This window comes from Eschrichtius robustus, chromosome 12, assembly GCF_028021215.1.
Source record: "Eschrichtius robustus isolate mEscRob2 chromosome 12, mEscRob2.pri, whole genome shotgun sequence".
Taxonomy (NCBI): domain Eukaryota; kingdom Metazoa; phylum Chordata; class Mammalia; order Artiodactyla; family Eschrichtiidae; genus Eschrichtius; species Eschrichtius robustus.
The window spans coordinates 53,583,101-53,607,191 of NC_090835.1; the positions used below are offsets into that span (position 1 = coordinate 53,583,101).

Below are 24,091 nucleotides of genomic sequence, written 5' to 3' on the forward strand. Positions count from 1 at the left end.
AGGGACCAGTGGAGACCCCGGGACAGGAGATAAACCAAGCAGATCAAAATAGCACCACAAAGTGTCTGAAATTAGATTGTCATTGAAAACCATGGGCCATAAAAGTAGGCTAGGGCTTGTGTGCTCAACCTAAACATGTGATCGCCTCCTAAAAAAATTCAAATTGGACCTGGAATCTCCTAACGTGATAGCCAAAATGTCCAGGATACAGTCGAAAATCACCAGTCACTCCAAGAACCAATAAAATCACACATTGAATGAGAAAAGAGAATTATCTGACGTCCAAACCGAGATGAGTCAAACGCTAGTTTTATGTGGGCATAGCCTCACCCAAATGTTTACACGGGGACTCTGCCTGCCTTCCAGCTGCAGGGGCCAGGCTGAGCAGTCACCACAGAGATCCAGTGGTTTGCAAAGCCTTAAATATTTACTCCCCGGCCTTTTATAGAAGTTTGCGGACACATGTAGTTAGGTCATCAAAGATCTAATGGTCAGTTTCGGGGAGATCTTTCCTTCTTTTTCCCATTTTTTTTTTTTTTTCCAATTAAAATTTTTATTGAAAGTTGAATTTCAGAGCAATATCTCTGAAGAAATTTTCACTACAGTTTAGGCTTCCAAATTAAATTTAAAATTCAACTGCCCATGTTACTATTTATTTGAAAAAGTCAATAAAGATGACAAGATGATTAAGGCCTGTATTTCAGATGGTTAAATTTACATATGCCCAGGCAACAGCAACTCCATCATAATTCACTCCTCTGCCTAGAAGACGGTAGGTTCTTTTGATGTTGGATACTTTAAAATGTGGAATTTTGGTCTCCCTTGGTTTATAGTATAGAGTAATATGTTCCTTACGTTGGTTTCTCTACTCTCTTCCTGTGTTTTGTCACCTTGTTCTTCCTCTTTGTCTGTAACCTCATCTGTGTAGCTGGCAGCCTCACCCCTGGAGAGGGACCCTGTTTCCTCCTGCTCATCTTTGTTCCTTATTGTCACCGTAACTCTCTTACTCCTGTCAAGGAGTGTGGGTTTGAAGATCTGCCCACTCGATGGGGTTTTCTTTGTCTGCTCACCTGATGAGCCTGGGGAGAGATCTGGGAGTCCAGGAGATGTTTCGGACTGGCCTCCGTGGGGGCTGTGCTTGGGACCACGGAGAGCGGTGCAAAGGGACCCGGGACCCTGCTTCAAGGAAACTCTTGGCTTGTTAACATTCCGGTTATGCCAAGAGCTGGAACAACAGACAAAGCCCAGGAAGTGCAGGAGGCAGGTTGAGAGTCAGGGAAGCGACTCAGCAAGACGGAGAAATTGTTCAGGTGAGGCCAGGACTTAACCGGGTTCCCAACACTCAGAAACGTGGAGAAAGGCTGTAGAGGTGGGGATGTTGCCTCTCCAGATGTCACCACCACCCTCTGATGACAAGGCCAAGGGACTTTATTGCTCACGCTGTGGGGGAAACGCCACCTCCATGGGGCACTGTCTCCCAGCCAGGAGGGCAGCGTCTGGATAGGAGAAGTAGAACTTTGGTTGGCAATACAGGATTGGGATCAAGAGACCACGGCTCAGGATTGGTGGAAACGAGCCGAGGACTTTGAGACAAGGCAGTTAACAAATTTTAGGGTACACACTGTTATGCTGATGGCTTCCATTTAAGAGCTGAAGGATATTTCAGGAAGCGTCTGTAAGGAGCCGGCAAGCCATTTCTGGGGTGGGGAGTCTGGAATTTTAAAGTAATGCTAGTGAGGGTAGTTGAATAGTAAATCTGTGTTAATGGAGATAGTCAGCTCTCTCTCTCTCTGTGTGTGTGTGTGTGTGTGTGTGTGTGTGTGAGAGAGAGAGAGAGAGAGACAGACAGAGAGAGACAGAGAGAGAGAAGTGTTAGTTTTAGTTAGTTAGCTAGTTAGTTAGTTTTGGTTCTAAGCTCTTTGAAGCCTGAGTTAGCCAAGGACTGATCCCTGACCCAGACGGGAGACTTAGAAGGGGCTCTGGAATTCCAGCAGGCTGAGGAGAAATGTCAAACCAAGGCCACCTTGAAGTTGGCATCGAATTGTTTGTTCTCCTTCCAGGCAAGGGGGATTGAGTTACTGAAGGTCCGGGGGAGTCTGTGAGCCCAGAAGGCTCGGCCGAGCAAGGCGGGCAGCCCTGGTGACATTAGGATAAGAAATCGGAGCGTGACGCTGCTGCTTTGGTTACTGACGGATGGATGAGCGAGGAGCTGGTATTCGTGGATGCCTAGCCTGTCAGGACTGGACCTTTCCGGCGCCTCTCAAAACCTGCACCCAGCTTTGCAAGTCAGAACGGTCTGAGGCCATCAAGGCGAGAGCAAGTGTAGCCGCTGCCCCCTTGCTGCCCCCTCCTCAGTTCCCTCTTTAGCAGGATCTCATCTTGTTGAGCTGACGTCACTGGGTTTTGGTCTTTGCCTTCAGCTTTGGTTTCAGCTTCAGTGAAATAAAACCATAAAATCTGCAGCCACTGACTTTCTTAGCGGTAACCTATGCTTTGATTTTGCAGTGCACGTGCCGTTGTTTGTGCTATGAGAAGTGGACCATAGCATTCTTCCTTCCCTGTGAAGTTGGATTTGACCTAAAGGTAGACTATTTCACAACCTCAGAGTTGACATTCCCAGGGGGTGGATCTCTGAAATTTCATGGGGGTCCCATTTTGCACCTGTGTTAACAAGGTGGCGATACCCCTGATTTTAGAAGCCAAACGCCACAAGAAATGAAGTGTGTGCTTTTTTTTTTTTTTTTTTTTGGTTTTTAAACACCACACGTGGTTGATGTTGTGCTTCAGAAGAAGTGTTTAGAGCTCTGACTTGAAACTTATGTAATTAGTGGTTCAAGCTGTTCAAAGGCTGGTGGCCGTCACTGGCCGTGCTTTGCCCTTGTGCTGAGGGTGTGGGAACCTTGCAGGGCAGAGGGAGCTGCTTTGAGACCTTGCTGTTGGTGTTTTTGTCGTGTACAGCTTTGCGACATCTTCTCATATGTGCCCTTCATTAAAATTAGATATGGAAACAGCTAAAACTTGTTCTTCCCAAGTCTGATGAAGGTTCTCCATCAGTGCCTCCCAGTGTGAGAAAAGTTAAAGCAGTGATAAGCGTGATATACAAGCGCTGAGGCTGGGAGTCCTGCGTTGCTTTCAGGGTTCGTTCAGTTTCTTTTGGAGCCTGATGATGCTAATAGAAAGTGAAGGGTGGCATCGACTGTGTGTTTAAAGACTAAAGTTCTGTTTTGCGTCACATGGAAAAGGGGAGAAAATGACTCTTGGCGTCTCCCGTGTGTCACGCGCTGTGCTAGGCTCGTTTTAGTGCTCAGTTGACCAAGAAAGATGCTGAAATCCATCCAGTGTCTGGTCCCTGGTGAGTCTGTAGCACAGGGTCACTCAGGGAGCGCTCTCGGCATTTTGAGCAGGAAAGTTCTGCCTTGACTTGTGGGGCATGTGGCACCCCTGCCCCCTCCCACTCAGTGCCAGCCGTGCTGGAGGCTGTCCTGCCTCTTGGCGCTGGCAACAGGCTCCGATAAACACTGTTGAATACTTTCTAGAGAGCAGATACGTGCCTTCCATCTCTGGGAACCTGCCTCTGTTGTAATAGGGTAGAAGATTCTGGAAGTCACTTTTGTGTTTTTATTACCTGAGATTTGCATACTTTATGCTTGTGAAATAACAAGTACTTATCCTATACTATATAATTGGAATACAGTTCTTCTTTTCGTTGATTAAAAAGGAGTATATTCCATAGTTAATGGCTTCATTTTACTCACCTTTTCTCTTAAGCATTATAGTATCGTCCATAATAGTCCAGAACATAATACATTTACATTCCATCATTATATTTGCTTCTTCCCTTTCAACGCATCATTTTTCTAAGACAAGATTTTATGGTAGGAATTTACAGAAATGCTGACTACAACAAGTAGCTTGAAATCAACTTCTCCCTAAACGTTAGCAGTTCTACGTAGAGTTGACTGTCGAAGAATATAAAAACATTTTATCTTTCTCAATGTTAAATTTAACCATTTTCTTGGCAAACCTAAACTGATAATAGAGGTATTATTTTTACTGAATCTTCAGCCATGTTGTCCTAATAGACTATAATGATTTGTGTAGACTTTGTGTCGTAAACAGACTCTCTTGCGCCCCAGTGGGAAAAAAGGGACCCTGGGGGTTCGTTCATTCTTTAAACAGATCCATCAGTGAACAGCACAGATAGAACAGTCCTTGCTTTCACACTAGTACAGATGAACATAAGAGATAAGTAAATTACAAGTTGGGTTGGAAGATGGTAAGCGCTCTGGAGAAAAAAATAAGTTGGGAAGGAGCACAGGAGTGCCAGGATTTTGGTTGGACATATGATTTTAAATGATGTGGTTCAGGAAGCTTTCCTGAGAAGGCAGCTCTTCAGCAAAGACCTGAAGGAGAAATGAATTCTTATTGAGCTCCTATTATGCCCCAGGTACTGTTTTAAGAGCCAGAATGGCTAGGTATAACCTCTGTAATCTGCAAAAAATAATTTACATGGCCAGAGGCTGGGCGTGTAATATGTTTAATGTTGACATTTTTAAAAATCTTTTTGAAGTAATGGCACCGATTTTGGTAAGTAGGATTGCAATGGGGGAGCTTTTTTTTTTTTTTTTTTTTAAGGAGATGACTACACAGAGTGATAGGAAATAGCAGATATTTGCCTTCAAAAGAAAATAGAAAAATAAGCCCAAGCATGGGATGAGTTTTGTGTCCAAGTCCAGCAGTCCTTACAGAAGTATTGCTTCTTCCCAGCTGGTGGCATCTTGATGGTAACAAGGATCCTCCTGGGATGACAGTGACAAAGCAGGAGCGATTGCTTCAAATTAAGGATGGCTTTTGTGAGGGATGCTTAAAGAACAGTGGACCGGAGTCCAGAGAACAGGAGTTGGTTCCTGCCTCTGATGCTGACCTGTGACCCTGTGACCTTGCGCAGGCTGCTTTAGCTCCCCCATGTATCAGCTCGACTGTTTATTTGTTCACCATGCAGTTTATGCTCATCATCTTGCTTAGCGAGATAAGTTGTAAAACAGGAGGGGCATGAGCTTCACAAGATCACCAGTGAAGTCCTTTTCTAGTTCTTCAGTTCCTTTCTCCTTCCTTATTTGTCCAGGGAGACACTGCTTGTCTATAGCTTACGAACTGAAGCCAGGCCACAACACAGGGTTACTGGTTTGTCACAGCTTCAGCCATGGAGCAGGGCTGGCTCTAGAAATCCCAGTTTTTCTCCTCCTCCTGTCACCCTACATACGGTGTTAAGGAAGTCGCGGGCTCTTGTAGCATTTTGGGGTCGGAGTGGGCCGGCACTGGCTTCGGTCTGGTCTCACCCCCACAAATGCCAGCCCCAGATGTCACTTCTATTTCTTGAACTTCGAATAGGACTGCCAGGGAGTTAGGGATGGATTGCAGCTGGAAGGAAAGCATGGAATTAACCTTGCTCTGAGGCAAAGCCACACACTTCCACTGTCTCAGATAACCTTCCGTGGTCCAAGGACCTTAAAGTTGGTCACAAGACTTCTATACTTTTAGTATATTTATTATTACCTTCCGAAGATCTGTAAACTGATACACCCAGGTGGCCCCGATGGTCCCTTTCAGCTCTAAAGTTCTAAAACCCTCTTGTGATCAGAGCTCTAGAGGCGTGCCTTTGCGTGGATGGACCCAGGTAGATTTCACCCAGGACTGCATCATCCCAGGAGGGCTGTGCGCCCAGCACCCTCCGAGCTGTCTCCCACGCTGCTGGCAGTCTGGGTGGTGATGCCGTCTCTCACCACTTTCCCCGCACTTTCATCCACACCGGTGGTTTAAGCGCTGGCTCCCCGCCTGTGGAAGAGAGGACTTCGACCCTCACCTCCTCGCTGTCTTCCCGTTCCGCAGATGATGACGCAGGTGGAGGGACAGCAGAAGAACCTGGTGCACGCCATCGAGTCTCTGCCGGGGTCCGGGCCCCTCACTGCCTTGGACCAGGACCTGCTGCTCCTGAAAGCTACCTCTGCTGCCACCCTCAGCTGCCTTGGGGAGTGCCTGAGCTTGCTCCAGCAGAGCCTGCACCAAGCCGGCCAGCCCAGCCACAGGCCCGGGGCCTCGGGTAAGACCTCCGGGGGCCCGCCCGGGGCTGCAAGGGCGCGCTGTCTGATGTACGCATGCGTGTGTCTGTCTGCCCTCGCCTTCCTCCTTTAAATCCATCCATCTCGCCTTTTATCCGAGCGCTTCTCCACGTACCCCTTCTTACTTCCCCACCTCGCTTGGGCTATATTTTTATTTCTGTTTTACCCATTAGCAGTTGCCATCCTATGCACAATTTAACGTGTTTCCATGAATACTCTGAAGCTGCTTTGAGACGTGCTGGCACGCCGTTCTCCGTTGCATTACGTTTGTGAATTTTGCACTCAGTGTTGTGTTTGCAAGACGCATTGCTATGCGCCTCTAGTCCGCTGTTTCTAACTGTGCCTGTGGAGTGCGTCCCCCAACACTTGGCTCCACACCTTCTCCTGATGGACCCCCGCCTTACCTCCTGTTCTCTGGCCACCCGCCTCCCCGCCCCCGCCCCCGCCCCCGCCCCGCTTTCCTGTCCCCTCAGGGCCCGCTGTGAGAATTTCTCTGGAATACATAGCAGAAGCATTTCCAGTTCTTTATCAAGAAGCTAGAGATAATAATAACCCCCCTTAAGATGCTCCAATCCTTTTGAAGTGTTTAATCGATAAGCAGATAGAAAGATACTAGGGAAGATTAAATTAAACGATAAAGGTGAAAATGGCTTGAGATTGGTCATGTCATATAGAATTGTAAAGTATTAGAATTAAGAGACGAATTGAAGCCTCATGGAGCTTTGTTGCCCAGGGTTCAATTAATTAATGAGAAATGAGGCAGTTCAGGTGATGGAAAGTATAGCTGGGTTATGACAGTCTGTATTTCACGCTTCCCGCAAGTCCCCTCTGCCTCCCTCTTTCACCAACGTTAAAACGGGGATGTTGGTTTCCTACAGTAAACCGTATAAGGGTAATTCGGGTTTCTTTCTGTAATACCCACCATCATGTACTAAGCTCTGATTCTGTCAGCATTTGGCTTTTGCTACACATTTTCTGAAATCTTCACCAAGTAGATATTATTATGCCCATCATGTGAGTGAGATGCTGGCTCAGAGGGGTTAAATGACCTGCCCGAGGCCACCCAGCTACGGCAGAGCCACGTCCAGAGGTGGGCTCTTCCCACTGTGGCAGGTGCCTGGGGTCCTTTGTTCAGTCCAGAGTGGAACACCCAGCGGACTCTGGGTCCCCCAAACTGGGGCCAGGGACACTGTCCTGCTCACATCATAATTTTCTCAGGGCAGGTCTATCTTCTTTTTCTTTACTTTTTTTTGGAAATAATTTGAGACGTCTAGAAAAGTAACAAGGATAGTATGAAAAATCCTCATATCTCCAAATACTCTGAATGCCAACATTTTTTGACATTTGCTTCATTATCTTCTGTCTGTATATATAAGCCTATTATAATATTCTAACCACTTAAGAGTAAGTTGCAGACTTGATATATATCTCTACTCTTATATACCTCAGTGTAAATTTCATTAAAAGAAAAAAAAAAAAAAAAAAAGGACACTCTCCTACGTAATAACAGCGCAGTGGTCAAAATCAGTAAATTGACATGAATACAGTCCTCTTCCTAATCTGCAGGCCTTACTAAATTTTGCTGATGGCTCCACCAATGTCCTCCGTAACAAAAGGAAAAACATTCAGGTACAGGATACAGGCTGGGAGGGGCATGTGTGTCGAGGCACGGAGTGAAGGCACCCAATCTGCTTTTCTCCTTCTTCCTTCTCCACTTGAAAAATGGGACTCTGATGCTGGGACTCCCTGACTTTTCCTGATCTGGATGGAGCCTCGGGGAGTGCGTTGGGGCTTGGGTACAAATCAGTGTTAGACCGGATGCTTCTCAAGATTCCTAGGATCGCTTTCACACCAGATTGTGCGTCCAGCCTCTGCGACCGAACAGGCTCATTCCGAGAATGAGTGGATAGAAGCTTGACCCATTTTCTTGTTCCTAAAATTCATCCCTTACATCTTTCTTCAGGGTGGCTTTCTAGCAAATTTCTAATTTTTGTTCCTGATTTGCATTGTGTCTCTGGGGTTTTTAAGGGCCTGGAGGGACAAAGCTCGAGGTGGAATATCAGATGTGGTGACAGGTTGAAATGAGGACTATTGGGGTGGGGGGAGGGGGGAGACCGAGCAGTGTCGCGGACACTATGCCACCCACCATGCTGCCTTCTGCAGCTCTTCCCCGTCCCACCCCTGGCCTGGCCCCGTTTGTCCATCCTCCCTTCCTTTTAACCATTTTTTTTTTTTTTAACATCTTTATTGGAGTATAACTGCTTTACAATGGTGTGTTAGTTTCTGCTTTTATAACAAAGTGAATCAGCTATACATATACATATATCTCCGTATCTCCTCCGTCTTGCGTCTCCCTCCCACCCTCCCTATCCCACCTCTCTAGGTGGTCACAAAGCACCGAGCTGATCTCTGTGTGTTTTTAGCCATTTTTACCAAAGAACTTGGCTGAAGGTTGGAGAATAGAGCGTGGAGCATCGTAAGAGTTATTTTGTTTCTTTGTCTTCTTAACCCTTTCCGAAGTTACATTCCATATAACACAGCTCCTTAGGTTTTAAAACATTCTGCATGTGTCTTTTAAATCTGTGCCACATGCAGTGGTTAAGAATCCGCTTGCCAGGGCTTCCCTGGTGGTGCAGTGGTTGAGAGTCTGCCTGCCAATGCAGGGGACACGGGTTCGATCCCTGGTCCGGGAAGATCCCACATGCCACGGAGCAGCTGGGCCCGTGAGCCACAATTACTGAGCCTGCGCATCTGGAGCCTGTGCTCCACAACAAGAGAGGCCGCGATAGTGACAGGCCCGCGCACCGCGATGAAGAACGGCCCCCGCTTGCCGCAACTGGAGGAAGCCCTCGCACAGAAACGAAGACCCAACACAGCCATAAGTAAATAAAAAAAAAAAAAAAAAAAAAAAAAGAATCCGCTTGCCAATGCAGGAGACACGGGTTCGATCCCTGGTCCTGGAAGATCCCACATGCCATGCAGCAACTAAGCCCGTGTGCCACAACTGCTGAGCCTGCACTCTAGAGCCCGCGAGCCACAACTACTGAGCCCGCATGCCACAACTACTGAAGCCCGCGTGCCTAGAGCCCGTTCTCCACGACAGAGAGAAGCCACCACAGTGAGAAGCCTGTGCACCGCAAGGAAGAGTAGCCCCCGCTAGCCACAACTAGAGAAAAGCCCGTGCACAGCAACAAAGACCGAACGCAGCAAAATAAATAAATAAATAAATAAATAAATAATAAATCTGTGCCACACATTTGGGGAAAAAAATGGAATTACTTCCTGCATCCAAAGCATCACAGTTGCCTGCAGTTAAAATGCATTTCCAGAATCTCAAGCTAGCAGAATAAGAGAATCTGGCAGCCCTGGGAGTGTCACCACAAAATGTGTTTGTTTAGAATCTCAGGGCTCTTGAGGTTGATAGAGGCTGTAGCAGACTGACTCCCGCTGATAAAAACATAATGGTTATAACCAAGGAGTGCCAGGCTGGGTTGATGGAAATCAAAATCTCATTAAAGCCAACCTCTGTTGGGGTTTCCTCTAGATGTTCAAGGGGCCTGGGGCGGGGGGTGCAGATCCCCTAGCACAGCCGGTATCCATGGGAATTGTTCTTGAAGTTTCTATGCTTTCTGACCCCTGCACTGATTTTTTTTTCCTTCTGCCCCTCTTCACAATCAAAAATTAATTTGTGGTCTTGCAGCACTTATCTTCTGTAGCCTCTCATTGCATCTTCTGGGGAATGTGTTGGTTCTGGAGCCTTTGTCTGCAAATGTTGCTCCCTGATCCTGATTTCATTTCAAACACGCAGAGCAACTGGACCAAGGTCCAGAATTACTTGAGTGTTCACCTGCTCCCACCTATGCATTTCAGGCTCTGGGCCTGTCTCTGATGTTACCTCTAAGATATGCAGGACTGAAATGCTTCATTTAACTTCTGTTTATGAAGAGGTTTGTAGCTAAAATTAATAAAGTAACTTGGCTTTTTGGTCAAGGCTTGTGTTACGCAGCTCTCCTCTGTCCTGGTGACTAGATCTCCTCCAACATCTTGATGGAGGCAGTTGATTGACGGTGTGGGGCAGGTGGGCATCTGGTTTCCTGAGTCTAGATGTGCGCCTCTGATTTTACGTGGAGAGGCAGGCAGGGCTGCTCCAGAGAAGGCTGGGCTGCTTGGGAATCTGGGCTTGAGGGGGGTTCCGGAACCTTAAAGTGGTCTGGGGGCAGAGTAGTCTGCTGCCTGTGCTTCTGGGTAGTTCCTCGCTTGCACCCTTGATGCGGGGAACTTGCTTCAAAGTCAGTGCAGACACCTGTTACCAGACCAGCATGTTCTAGTGCGAGGTCAGAGCTGGGTACCAACGAATGGTGGGTGCAGGGCACGTTGGGAGAGAACATTGGGGTCAGAGCTGCTGGAGCGAGGATGGTAGAGCCTCAGGGAATAGCTGGATCATGCCCATGCCCTTGGACATAAATCAGGGCCAGAGATCAAAACAAGTGTAATTGAAGAGAGGAGAACCGGAGCGGAATTTAACATGTGCTTCTTAACTTGCGCTTCCAATAACTTTTTCATTCTCTTTTAAGATTTGTGGGGCTTGCCAGTTAATAAGCCAGTTGCATTGGTTCCTCCTATTTTGGGGTTTGGCCAAAAGGGTCAAATAGGTGACACTATTTTTGTAGGTACTCTTCTTGGCTTTTCTGCCCCGTTGCCTTCTTCCTTCTGCTTTGCTTCGCTTTTTTCCAGAAACAGCTTCAGATTCTCAACCTTCATCCCTTTTCCCCACTCAGAGATTCTCTTTGCTTTTCTCTGTCTCTTATACCTTCTTTCTCAAGACCTGCTGCTTCTGGTGAAAATGAGTCCCACGTAAGTCACCCTCCCTTATTTTGTGATTAAAAGCCAAGATAGAAATGTGACGACGATTCCTTCAGTAAACAGCATATGGAGAAAATGGAAAAGCTAGCATTGCAGAATATTTCAGATGGTAGATTTTTTTTTTTTTTTACAACTGTATAAACAGATTGTTTGAGTGGCAGCTCCTCCGTAAAGAAAGCAGTTAGATCCTAACATCCCAGCTTTTCATCACAAATATGCCTTATGTTTTTCCCACGTTTGTAAATGTCAGTCTTATTCCATTTGGGAAAAATCCTCTCAGGTTGACTGAACCTGGGAGGTGTGAATTCACTGTGTTACAGGAAGAGGCAGGGACCTTCCAGGGACCTTCTCCTGTCACTGGCCTCTGAGCAGAGGTGTCACAGCCCTGGCACGGGCACTGCAGCTCCCAGCACTCAAGCAGGGTGTAAACCGAGGCCAAGGACAGAGTAAGACAGTTCCACGGTCAAACCTTAAAGCCCACAGTTAAATCTTCTGTAGCTTTCTTTCTGCTTCTGGTTGGTTCAAGGAACCAGAAGCTCTTTTTTCCCTTCTTCCTGGCATTCTTCTATCTACTTAGGCATGTTGTGTGAGGAGATGCAGGCGTGTGTGTCAAAGCCTGGTTTAAGGACTGGGTTTGCCATTTGGTGGACATCCCATCCTTTGTCTTCCTCCTCTCTTCTGTTGGATCATCTTTGATGGTCTCCTGCTCAGAAAGGTTAAGGTGGACCAGAAAGTGAAAGGTAATTAACATGCAGCTACCTGATTGGCCACCAGTCAGCAGCCACATGGTAATATTTGATCGCAGTCTTCTTTGCATTTGTACTTGCTGGTATGTTTGTGATCTTCTTTCTCCTTTAGACCTTCTGAGTCACTTTCTATAAGTGAGGCATATTTTCTCACCTGTCAAACACATCAATAGTAACACACACCATTAGCCTTTGTGCCACTAAGAAAAAGCTGCCAATTAAACTATGACACGCCGTTGAGTATAAGATGAACTCCAACTTCAGAGTTGTTAAAATGTGAAAATTGGTGTGTCTTCCGATTAATGAAATATGGTTTAGACGTGCATTTTGTTTTATGACACAATCTTGAGAATCTATCTTTCAAAAGAATAACGCAGTCCATTTATTTTTTCCCTTACACTGATGGTTGTTTTTCTGTCGGTCTCTGTTACACTTTTTTTTTTTTTTTAAATGAATTTATTTATTTATTTTTGGCTGCGTTGGGTCTTTCTCTACTTGCGGCGAGTGGGGGCTACTCTTCGTTGTCGTGCGTGCGCTTCTCATTGTGGTGGCTTCTCTTGTTGCGGAGCACGGGCTCTAGGCGTGCAGGCTTCAGTAGGTGTGGAGAGCGGGCTTCAGTAGTTGTGGCTCGCGGGCTTAGTTGCTCCGTGGCATGCGGGATCTTCCCGGACCAGGGCTCAAACACGTGTCCCCTGCACTGGCAGGTGGATTCTTAACCACTGCACCACCAGGGAATTCCCTCTGTTATGCTTTTTGTTTTCATGTTTCTATGCTGCTTTTCTTGTTTCCTCTTATTTCGCTACACAGATTGTATTCCCTTTTCTTTAGTGTTTTGGGAAAAAATATGTACGTAAATTCTAGTAGTAGTTACATTGCATTCTTCATAAGCATTCTTTAACTTGTGTTTTTCTAATCATCAAAATTAAGAATGACACTGTGTCTTCACTCTCTCCTTTAGTGCTGAAGACTTAGAATACTTTAATTTCCTTTGTTTCTCAGATAGACTTCCCAATTTTTGGTAATATAATATGGGGGCTATTGTTATTAGTACTTAAATATTAATTTAATACTTAATAATGTGTGATGATTATTAAATCTCTTTAAAAGAATTTTAACTTCGTAGTTGTATAATCACGTTTATAAAAAGTATTTAAATTCAGTTCTAGGACTGGGGCAGGATGAAATGAAGTGAGGCACCCACCGTGAGCACACATTTAAGGGTGCCAAAGTAATTAAGGTAAATGCTGTTTTAATGCAATATTTTTAAACCAAAATTAATGCAAAAAATCCAGGATGAACAAAATATCAAAACCTTAAATAAAAACAGGATTAGACAGTGTGAGGCAGGTGAGACTGAGTCCTTTAAGACATCTTCTGTTTTGGCATTAATTTTGATTTAAAAAATATTGCGTGAACATGTCATTTCTCTTGACTACTGAGTGTTTTGGCGCCTCTTTAAATCTTACCCCTAGACAAGTATCTTTTTACCTCCCCTGAGTCCCAGCCTTGCTCAGCTCTATGTTCAACTGGGTTCATTGCTCACTGCCAATCCTTTTATACAACTTCTCCAGTCTTGAGTTCTTAATTCTGCTTCTTTTCTTCATGTATTGGGATATGTCCTCAAGTCGTTTTTTCCCCCAGAAGGTAGAATATTTTCTGAGTCTCTGCAGCGCTGCTCAGAAGGCAGACAGTGAAGAGTTTAAGAGTCTGGGCTCTGGAGCCAGGTGGCCTGGGCTTTCATCTCCCTTCTACCCCTGACACTTATCAGCTCTTGTGCCTTTTTGTTTCTTTACCTGTCAAGTGGACATAATAATAGGATCTACCCATGGGTCGTCATTAGGATTAGATGAGTTCGCACACGTAAATTTTATATGGTAGTCCTTGGCACCTAGCAAAAGCTCAATAAATGCTGACTCTTTTGGGCAGAGGAAAGATAATTTGTCTGAAGATAAGCATTATCCCCCAAGCCCCGCACCCACCTTCAAATCTGTAGACTTTTATTTGCATTATTCTCTTCATCTATTCACCTTCTGGTGTTTAGTGTTGCAGCAAAATCCAAGACTAGATGATTTCTTTTTTCCTTTAAGGCAGGTCTAACTTTTCTGCCTAAATGCTTGGAAAATTTTTTCTCATGATTTTTTTTTTTAATTAAAAAATGTTGCCAAACTTCATGAGCCAGGCAGTCATTATACTACTCTATTTTTGTATGTGTTTGAAATTTCAGTGAGAAAAAGCCTAAGAAAATATCGCCAAGCTGTGTCTAGATGTGAGTCTTTTCCCCTTGGTTTTGCTGGACTGAGGTGGGCTGTTTTCAGCAGAACCCAAAGCCCTCTCTTCCGCTCGGGCTGTGTTTCTTTACTTCTGTCACTGTTTATTGTTTCTGTTCCACTGATCTGATCTCTTTACTTTAGGGTCTCTGTTGTGTATCTTCTGTCTTATGTTCTGTCTCATTGCTGGTCTTGTGCCCTTTGCAGCTGCTCACTGGTAGAACTTCATTTTCTTGACACACTACTTACTCGACTTTCTACATTGTTGATTCTACTTTTTCCTCGTTTCAGTATTAACCTTAATTCTGCTAATGTTGACTTTGTTTCCTTATAATAATTCCTTTCTGCCTCTATCTCCTTCTTCACCTCAGCCCGTTTTCTTCTTCTGGCTCTCTGTTCTTGTTTCATAGCGGCTACTTATTTTGTATTGTCGCGAGGATACACCTCTCCTGATGTTTTCTCTGACACCTTATGTTAGAAATTTCAGAGATATATTGTTCCTATAAGCCTTCTGAGGATACTGTTTCTTTTCCCAAGCACTATATGGTCCTTTTTTTTTTTTTTTTTTTTAACTAGTGAAAACTTTTATATTTAAAATTAGCCAGCTGGACTCAGTTTAGATGATCCCAGTTTTGTTGGCAACATCCAAAGCATCATAGTCAGGAGCCAGTCGAACATATGCCTTCTTCTCTCCATCAGGCCTGATCAGGGTGTTCACCTTAGCCACGTCAGTGTCATAGAGCTTCTTCACAGCCTATTTAATCTGGTGCTTGTTGGCCTTGGCATCCACAGTGAACACCAGTGTGTTGTTGTCTTCTGTTTTCTTCATGGCTGACTTGGTGGTGAGGGGGAACTTGATGATGGCATAGTGGTCAAGCTTGTGTCTCCTAGGGGCGCCCTTCCGAGGATATTTGGGCTGCCTCCTGAGCTGTAGTGTTTTGGGCCATTGGAAGGTGGGTGACATCCGGATCTTCTTTTTTTTTTTGTGGCCGTGGACACCTTTCAACACTGCTTTCTTGGCCTTCAAAGCCTTTGCTTTGGCTTTGGCTTTGGGAGGGGCAGGGGCTGAGAGAAGGAAAGAAAATGAGGGTGCGGGGGCGCTCACTACTGGTCTTGAGGCTGGAAGTGATTGATTTATACACTCGTTTTCATTCACTCTATATTAGAATTTTCCTCCTTTATCCTCACATGAGGCAGCTCTATCCAGACTCCCAAACCAGTGGCTGGTGATTAGAGCAGCTGGACTGGTCTGAGGCGGTCTTCTCTCCTGTCCTCCCTCACTGGTTCTTTGATGCTCTGAATCCATAGAATGTACAGAAAACTGCATTTTCCAGCATGCATTGCTACCCCCACCCTTCCTGTCCTGGTCTTTGTCTCAGGATGCTGTGTATCACAAGCAGGCCAGACTCCACTTCCTGCCCTATTGTCTGTCTCCTGGTTATCATCTCTGAATGATGGTGGTGTGGAGGGGAGGGAGGGACAGAGTTAAGGTGTGGCAGTAATGGACGGAACATTGTCCTGATTGCCTAGGAGAGCAGATTTCATTTTTTCCCCTAGTGCTTTTTTAAGTTTTCCTAATTATTCCAGAGGACATTTACTACTTGTATAATAAAATAAAATGAAAAGAAAGTAGTACCCCTGTATTTATGAGACAGCTGCCCAGTATTTAAGATCTGAATCCAACTTCAGGTCTCTGAGCAGGAGTTGGTCAACAGGACAGGTAAGAAGTATCTTTCCACCTTTCTTAGGGAAGATTCTGGATCTTGGAACCCTGGGTTGGTTTTCTTAGTCCAACCCCATCCACCTTATTATTTATGGGGATTCTTCATAAGCCTGTCCTTACCTCATCCTTCAGCCTTTGATTTTAGTGTTGTGAGTTTCTAACTTTTTAAAAATGACATCAAGGACTGATACATGGATGCCCTTTTGCCATTAAAACAAAAACGTTGTGGTAAAAATACAAATAAAAAAAATTTGGATTGGTTCGAGACGGCGGAGTAGAAGGATGTGCTCTCACTCCCTCTTGCGAGAACACTGGAATCACAACTAACTGCTGAACAATCATCGACAGGAAGACACTGGAACTCACCGAAAAAGATACCCCACATCCAAAGACAAAGGAGAAGCCACAATGAGACGGTAGGAGGGGCGCAATCACAATAAAATCAAATCCCATAACTGCTGGGTGGGTGACTCAAAAACTGGAGAACACTTATACCACAGAAGTCCACCCACTGGATTGAAGGTTCTGAGCCCCACATCAGGCTTCTGAACCAGGGGGTCCGGCAACGGGAGGAGGAATTCCTAGAGAATCAGACGTTGAAGGCTAGCAGGATTTGATTGCAGAACTTCGACAGGACTGGGGGAAAGAGAGACTCCACTCTTGGAGGGCACACACAAAGTAGTGTGTGCATCGGGACCCAGGGGAAGGAGCAGTGACCCCGGGGGAGACTGAACCAGACCTACCTGCTAGTGTTGGAGGATCTCCTGCAGAAGCGGGGGGTGGCTCTGTCTCACCATGAGGACAAGAACACTGGCAGCAGAAGTTCTGGGAAGTACTCCTTGGCGTGAGCCCTCCCAGAGTCCACCATTAGCCCCACCAAAGAGCCCGGGGGTAGGCTCCAGTGTTGGGTCACCTCAGTCCAAACAACCAACAGGGAGGGGACCCACCCCACCCATCAGCAGACAAGCAGATTAAAGTTTTACTGAGCTCTGCCCACCAGAGCAACAGCCAGCTCTACCCACCACCAGTCCCTCCCATCAGGAAACTTGCACAAGCCTCTTAGATAGCCTCATCCACCAGAGGGCAAACAGCAGAAGCAAGAAGAACTACAGTCCTGCAGCCTGTGGAACAAAAACCACATTCACAGAAAGATAGACAAGATGAAAAGGCATAGGGCTATGTACCAGATGAAGGAACAAGATAAAACCCCAGAAAAACAACTAAATGAAGTGGAGATAGGCAACCTTCCAGAAAAAGAATTCAGAATAATAATAGTGAAGATGATCCAGGACCTCGGAAAAACAATGGAGGCAAAGATCGAGAAGATGCAAGAAATGGTTCACAAAGATCTAGAAGAATTAAAGAACAAACAAACAGAGATGAACAATACAATAACTGAAGTGAAAACTACACTAGAAGGAATCAATAGCAGAATAACTGAGGCAGGAGAACAGATAAGTGACCTGGAAGACAGAATGGTGGAATTCACTGCCGCAGAACAGAATAAAGAAAAAAGAATGAAAAGAAATGAAGACAGCCTAAGAGACATCTGCGACAACATTAGACACAACAACATTCACATTATAGGGGTCCCAGAAGGAGAAGAGAGAGAGAATGGACCTGAGAAAATATTTGAAGAGATTATAGTTGAAAACTTCCCTAACATGGGAAAGAAAATAGCCACCAAAGTACAGGAAGTGCAGAGAATCCCATACAGGATAAACCCAAGGAGAAACACACCGAGACACATAATAATCAAATTGGCAAAAATTAAAGACAAAGAAAAATTATTGAAAGCAGCAAGAGAAAATACTTAAAGTGATGAAAGGGAAGAACTTACAACCAAGATTACTCTACCCAGCAAGGATCTCATTCAGATTCGATGGAGAAATCAAAAGCTTTACAGACAAGCAAAAGCTAAGAGAATTCAGCACCACCAAACCAGCTCTACAACAAATGCTAAAGGAACTTCTCTAAGTGGGAAACACAAGAGAAGAAAAGGACCTACAAGGACAACCCCAAACAATTAAGAAAATGGTAATAGGAACATACATATCGATAATTACCTTAAATGTGAATGGGTTAAATGCTCCAACCAAAAGACACAGGCTCGCTGAGTGGATACAAAAACAAGACCCATATATATGCTGTCTACAAGAGACCCACTTCAGACCTAGGGACACATGCAGACTGAAAGTGAGGGGATGGAAAAAGATATTCCATGCAAATGGAAATCAAAAGAAAGCTGGAGTAGCAATACTCATAGCAGATAAAATAGACTTTAAAATAAAGAATGTTATAAGAGACAAGGAAGGACACTACATAATGATCAAGGGATCAATCCAAGAAGAAGATATAACAATTATAAATATATACGCACCCAACATAGGAGCACCTCAATACATAAGGCAACTGCTAACAGCTGTAAAAGAGGAAATCGGCAGTAACACAATCATAGTAGGGGACTTTAACACCTCATTTACACCAATGGACAGATCATCCAAACAGAAAATTAATAAGGAAACACAAGCTTTAAATGACACAACAGACCAGATAGATTTAATTGATATTTATAGGACATTCCATCCAAAAACAGCAGATTACACGTTCTTCTCAAGTGCGCACGGAACATTCTCCAGGATAGATCACATCTTGGGTCACAAATCAAGCCTCAGTAAATTTAAGAAAATTGAAATCATATCAAGCAGCTTTTCTGACCACAACGCTATGAGATTAGAAATGAATTACAGAGAAAAAAACGTAAAAAAGACAAACACATGGAGGCTAAACAATACGTTACTAAATAACCAAGAGATCACTGAGGAAATCAAAGAGGAAATCAAAAAATACCTAGAGACAAATGACAATGAAAACACGACGACCCAAAACCTATGGGATGCAGCAAAAGCAGTTCTAAGAGGGAAGTTTATAGCTATACAAGCCTAACTCAAAAACAAGAAAAATCTCAAATAAACAATCTAACCTTACACCTAAAGGAGCTAGAGAAAGAAGAACAAACAAAACCCAAAGTTAGCAGAAGGAAAGAAATCATAAAGATCAGAGCAGAAATAAATGAAATAGAAACAATACAACAATAGCAAAGATCAATAAAACTAAAAGCTGGTTCTTTGAGGAGGTAAACAAAATTGATAAACCATTAGCCAGACTCATCAAGAAAAAGAGGGAGAGGACTCAAATCAATAAAATTAGAAATGAAAAAGGAGAAGTTACAGTGGACACCGCAGAAATACAAAGCATCATAAGGGACTACTACAAGCAACTCTATGCCAATAAAATGGACAACCTGGAAGAAATGGACAAATTCTTAGAAAGGTATAACCTTCCAAGACTGAACCAGGAAGAAATAGAAAAAATGAACAGACCAATCACAAGTAATGAAATTGAAACTGTGATTAAAAATTTTCCAACAAACAAAAGTCCAGGACCAGATGGCTTCATAGGTGAATTCTATCAAACATTTAGAGAAGAGCTAACACCCATCCTTCTCAAACTCTTCCAAAAAATTGTAGAAGAAGGGACACTCCCAAACTCATTCTATGAGGCCACCATCACGCTGATACCAAAACCAGACAAAGATACTACAAAAAAAGAATATTACAGACCAATATCAGTCATGAATATGGATGCAAAAATCCTCAACAAAATACTAGCAAACAGAATCCAACAACACATTAAAAGGATCATACACCATGATCAAGTGGGATTTATCCCAGGGATGCAAGGATTCTTCAATATACGCAAATCAATCAATGTGATACACCATATTAACAACTTGAAGAAGATAAACCATATGATCATCTCAATAGATGCAGAAAAAGCTTTTGACAAAATTCAACACCCATTTATGATAAAGACTCTCCAGGGGCTTCCCTGGTGGCTCAGTGGTTGAGAATCTGCCTGCCAATGCAGGGGACACGGGTTCGAGCCCTGGTCTGGGAGGATCCCACATGCCGCGGAGCAACTAGGCCCGTGAGCCACAGTTGCTGAGCCTGCGCGTCTGGAGCCTGTGCTCTGCAACAAGAGAGGCCACGATAATGAGAGGCCCGCGCACCGCGATGAGGAGTGGCCCCCACTTGCCGCAACTAGAGAAAGCCCTCGCACAGAAACGAAGACCCAACACAGCCATAGATAAATAAAATAAATAAATAAAGATACATGAAATTGCTAAAATTAAAAAATATAATAATATTAAGACTCTCCAGAAAGTGGGCATAGAGGGAACCTACCTCAACATAATAAAGGCCATACATGACAAACCCACAGCAAACATCATTCTCAATGGTGAAAAACTGAAAGCATTTCCTCTAAGATCAGGAACAAGTCAAGGATGTCCACTCTCCCCACTATTATTCAACATAGTTTTGGAAGTCCCAGCCACAGCAATCAGAGAACAAAAAAATAAAAGGAATACAAACTGGAAAAGAAGAGGTAAAACTGTCACTGTTTGCAGATGACATGATACAGATGACATCTGATAGGCAGATGACATAGAGAATCCTAAAGATGCCACCAGAAAACTACTAGAGCTAATCAATGAATTTGGTAAATTTGCAGGAGACAAAATAAATGCACAGAAATCTCTTGCATTCCTATACACTAACGATGAAAAATCTGAAAGAGAAATTAAGGAAACACTCCCATTTCCCCTGCAACAAAAAGAATAAAATACCTAGGAATAAACCTAGCTAGGGAGACAAAAGACCTGTATGCAGAAAACTATAAGACACTGATGAAAGAAATTAAAGATGATACCAACAGATGGAGAGATATACTATGTTCTTGGATTGGAAGAATCAACATTGTGAAAATGACTGTACTACCCAAAGCAATCTACAGATTCAGTGCAATCCCTATCAAATTACCAATGGCATTTTTTACAGAACTAGAACAAAAAATCTTAAAATTTGTATGGAGACACAAAAGACCCCGAATAGCCAAAGCAGTCTTGAGGGAAAAAAACGGAGCTGGGGGAATCAGACTCCCTGACTTCAGACTATACTACAAAGCTACAGTAATCAAGACAATATGGTACTGGCACAAAAACAGAAATATCAGTGGAACAAGGTAGAAAGCCCAGAGATAAACCCACGCACCTATGGTCAACTAGTCTATGACAAAGGAGGCAAGGATATACAATGGAGAAAAGACAGTCTCTTCAATAAGTGGTGCTGGGAAAACTGGACAGCTACATGTAAAACAGTGAAATTAGAACACTCCCTAACACCATACACAAAAATGAACTCAAAATGGATTCGAGACCTAAATGTAAGACCAGACACTATAAAACTGTTAGAGGAAAACATAGGCAGAACCCTCTTTTACAGAAATCACAGCAAGATGTTTTTTGATCCACCTCCTAGAGTAATGGAAATAAAAACAAAAATAAACAAATGGGACCTAATGAAACTTAAAAACTTTTGCACAGCAAAGGAAACCATAAACAGGACGAAAAGACAGCCCTCATAATGGGAGAAAATATTTGCAAAAGATTCAACAAAGGATTAATCTCCAAAATATATAAACAGCTCATGCAGCTCAATATTAAAAAAACAAACAACCCAATCCAAAAATGGGCAGAAGACCTAAATAGACATTTCTCCAAAGAAGACATATAGATGGCCAAGAAGCACATGAAAAGCTGCTTAACATCACTAATTATTAGAGAAATGCAAATCAAAAGTACAATGAGGTATCCCCTCACACCAGTTAGAATGGGCATCATCAGAAAATCTACAAACAACAAATGCTGGAGAGGGTGTGGAGAAAAGGGAACCCTCTTGCACTGTTGGTGGGAATGTAAATTGATACAGCTGTACTATGGAGAACAGTATGGAGATTCCTTAAAAAACTAAAAATAAGGCTTCCCTGATGGCGCAGTGGTTATGTATCAGCCTGCCAATGCAGGAGACACGGGTTCGAGCCCTGGTCTGGGAAGATCCCACATGCCGCTGGAGCAACTAAGCCCGTGCACCACAACTACTGAGCCTGCGCTCTAGAGCCCACAAGCCACAACTATTGAGCCCGCACGCCACAACTACTGAAGCCTGCATGCCTAGAGCGCGTGCTTCGCAACAAAAGAAGCCACCTCAATGAGAAGCCTGCGCACCACAACTAAGAGTAGCCCCCGCTCGCCACAACTAGAGAATGCCTGCACGCAGCAAGGAAGACCCGCCGCAGCCAATACATACATACATACATACATACATATATACATAAATAAATAAAATTTATTTAAAAAAAAGACAAAGTGAAAAAAAACTAAAAATAGAATTACCATATGACCCAGCAATCCCACTACTGGGCATATACCCAGAGAAAACCATAAATCAGAAAGATACATGCACCCCAATGTTCATTGCAGCACTATTTACAATAGCCAGGTCATGGAAGCAGCCTAAATGCCCATCGACAGACAAATGGATAAAGAAGATGTGGTACATATATACAATAGAATATTACTCAGCCATAAAACGGAATGAAACTGGGTCATTTGTAGAGACGTGGATGGATCTAGAGACTGTCATCCAGCGTGAAGTAAGTCAGAAAGAGAAAAACAAATATCGCATATTAACGCATATATGTGTAACCTAGAAAAATGGTACAGATGAACCGGTTTGCAGGGCAGAAATTGAGACACAGATGTAGAAAACAAGCGTATGGACACCAAGGGGGGAAAGCAGCGGGGCGTGGAGGTGGTGGTGTGATGAATTGGGAGATTGGGATTGACATGTATACACTGATGTGTATAAAATGTTTGACTAATAAGAACCTGCTGTATAAAAAAATAAAGAAAATAAAATTCAAAAATTCAAAAAAAAATTTGGCGTCCTAACCATTTTTAAGTATACAACTCAGTAGTGTTAAATTCATTCATATTATTGTACAACCAATCTCCAGAACCCTTTTCATCTTGCAAAACTGAACCTCTATACCCATTAAATAACTCTTCCCCCCACCCCCTTTGTCCCGCTTTGTCCCCAGCCCTTCTCCACCATGGACATACACGCTTTTTGAAACATACACTCTTCTTGAAATTGACCATCTCTGAAAGTCTTAATGGTCATCCATTCATTCAGCACAGATTTAAGGAGCTCACACTCCTTGCCAGACCCTGTTCTAGGTCCTGGGGATACAGCAGTGAGCAAGGGCAGTATTGTCCCTGTTTTTAAGGAGCTAATATTCTAGGGAGAAGAGGAAGGCAGACAATAAACGAATGAACAGGGTGAGTTCAGAGAGTGCTAAGAGCCGTAAGACAGTAAACCAACAGCTGGGACACGGGGTGCCTCTGGGGTGCTGCTTTGGCCAGCGAAGTCCCCCTGGGCCTCTTTGAGCGTGTGATGGTTGAGCTGACCCCTGGATTTACTCAGGAGATCTCCTCCCCCAGGTAGAGGAACTAGAGGATGGCAATCTGAGCGGGGAAACAGCACACACAAAGGCTCTCGTCCCTTGGAAGAATGGGGAAAAAAAACAAACAAACAGCCTCGCTTGAGCATCGTGAGCAGCCGGGAGAGAATGAGGAGATGCCAGGCAGCATCTGAGGTGCTGAAGGGCGGCTGAGTTCTAGTTCACGTGAGGTTGTCTGCACTTGAGCCCACCTTTCCTTCATCACTCACTCCTGCGCTCAGGCTGAGGACAGAAGCTCCAGATTCAGCTGAGTTTGAGGCCTATTCTTTTTCTAATGGCAGAATTGCTACAGGGTAAAGAAATCTACCTCTGATCACTCCTGTCCCCCTTAGCAAGCTTATATACAACTATTCTGTAATAACCCATGACTCTTGGAAAGATCAGTATTAGAGTTAGAAAGGTTTTTTTTTTGTTGTTCCCAAGGGTTGAGGGAAAATTTTAAAAATGCTTTATAAGGAATTCCCTGGTGGTCCAGTGGTTAGGACTCTGCATGTTCACTGCTAAGGGCCTGGGTTCGATCCCTGGTTGGGAAACAGATCCCAAAAGCCGTGTGGCATGGCCAAAACAAAAAAAAAAAAAGAAAAAAGCTTTATTAACAGCAATACGGTAGCTAGAATGGCATGACCGCATCCATCCTCCATGCCCATGTCCGTCCATGATGTGGCTTCCTGACTTCTGCCACCCGAATGGACTTCGGCCACATGTAATGGCCGATCACACGTGGTGTGATCACACTGCAGGCGTCTTTTCTCAGCTGTGGTCATCATGTCAATGGGCATTCAGACTGCATTTCGAGCAGCCCATACCTGATACAATTTGACTTTTGTTTTTTATTGTAAATATTTATAAGTATTTTTGAAAAGTTAAAAAAAATAAGAAAAACACCCTCAAGGAGATACGGCACATGCGAATTGTTTCTGTCCGAGGACAGGGAGAGACACAGCCTAT

The 24,091-nt window shown here is 44.0% G+C and overlaps 1 protein-coding gene and 1 pseudogene across 3 annotated transcripts in view; one reads left to right on the forward strand and one right to left on the reverse strand.

Annotated features, from left to right (window-relative positions):
* Positions 1-24,091, forward strand: part of OSBPL10 (oxysterol binding protein like 10) — a 375,172-nt gene that overhangs the window by 284,766 nt on the left and 66,315 nt on the right. For all 3 annotated transcript variants that reach the window (XM_068558344.1, XM_068558342.1, XM_068558343.1), the window contains exon 5: positions 5,890-6,100. In XM_068558344.1, the coding sequence (XP_068414445.1) occupies positions 5,890-6,100 (211 nt within the window). The remainder of the gene's footprint in view (positions 1-5,889; positions 6,101-24,091) is intronic.
* LOC137773568 (large ribosomal subunit protein uL23-like) lies at positions 14,593-14,959 on the reverse strand (annotated as a pseudogene).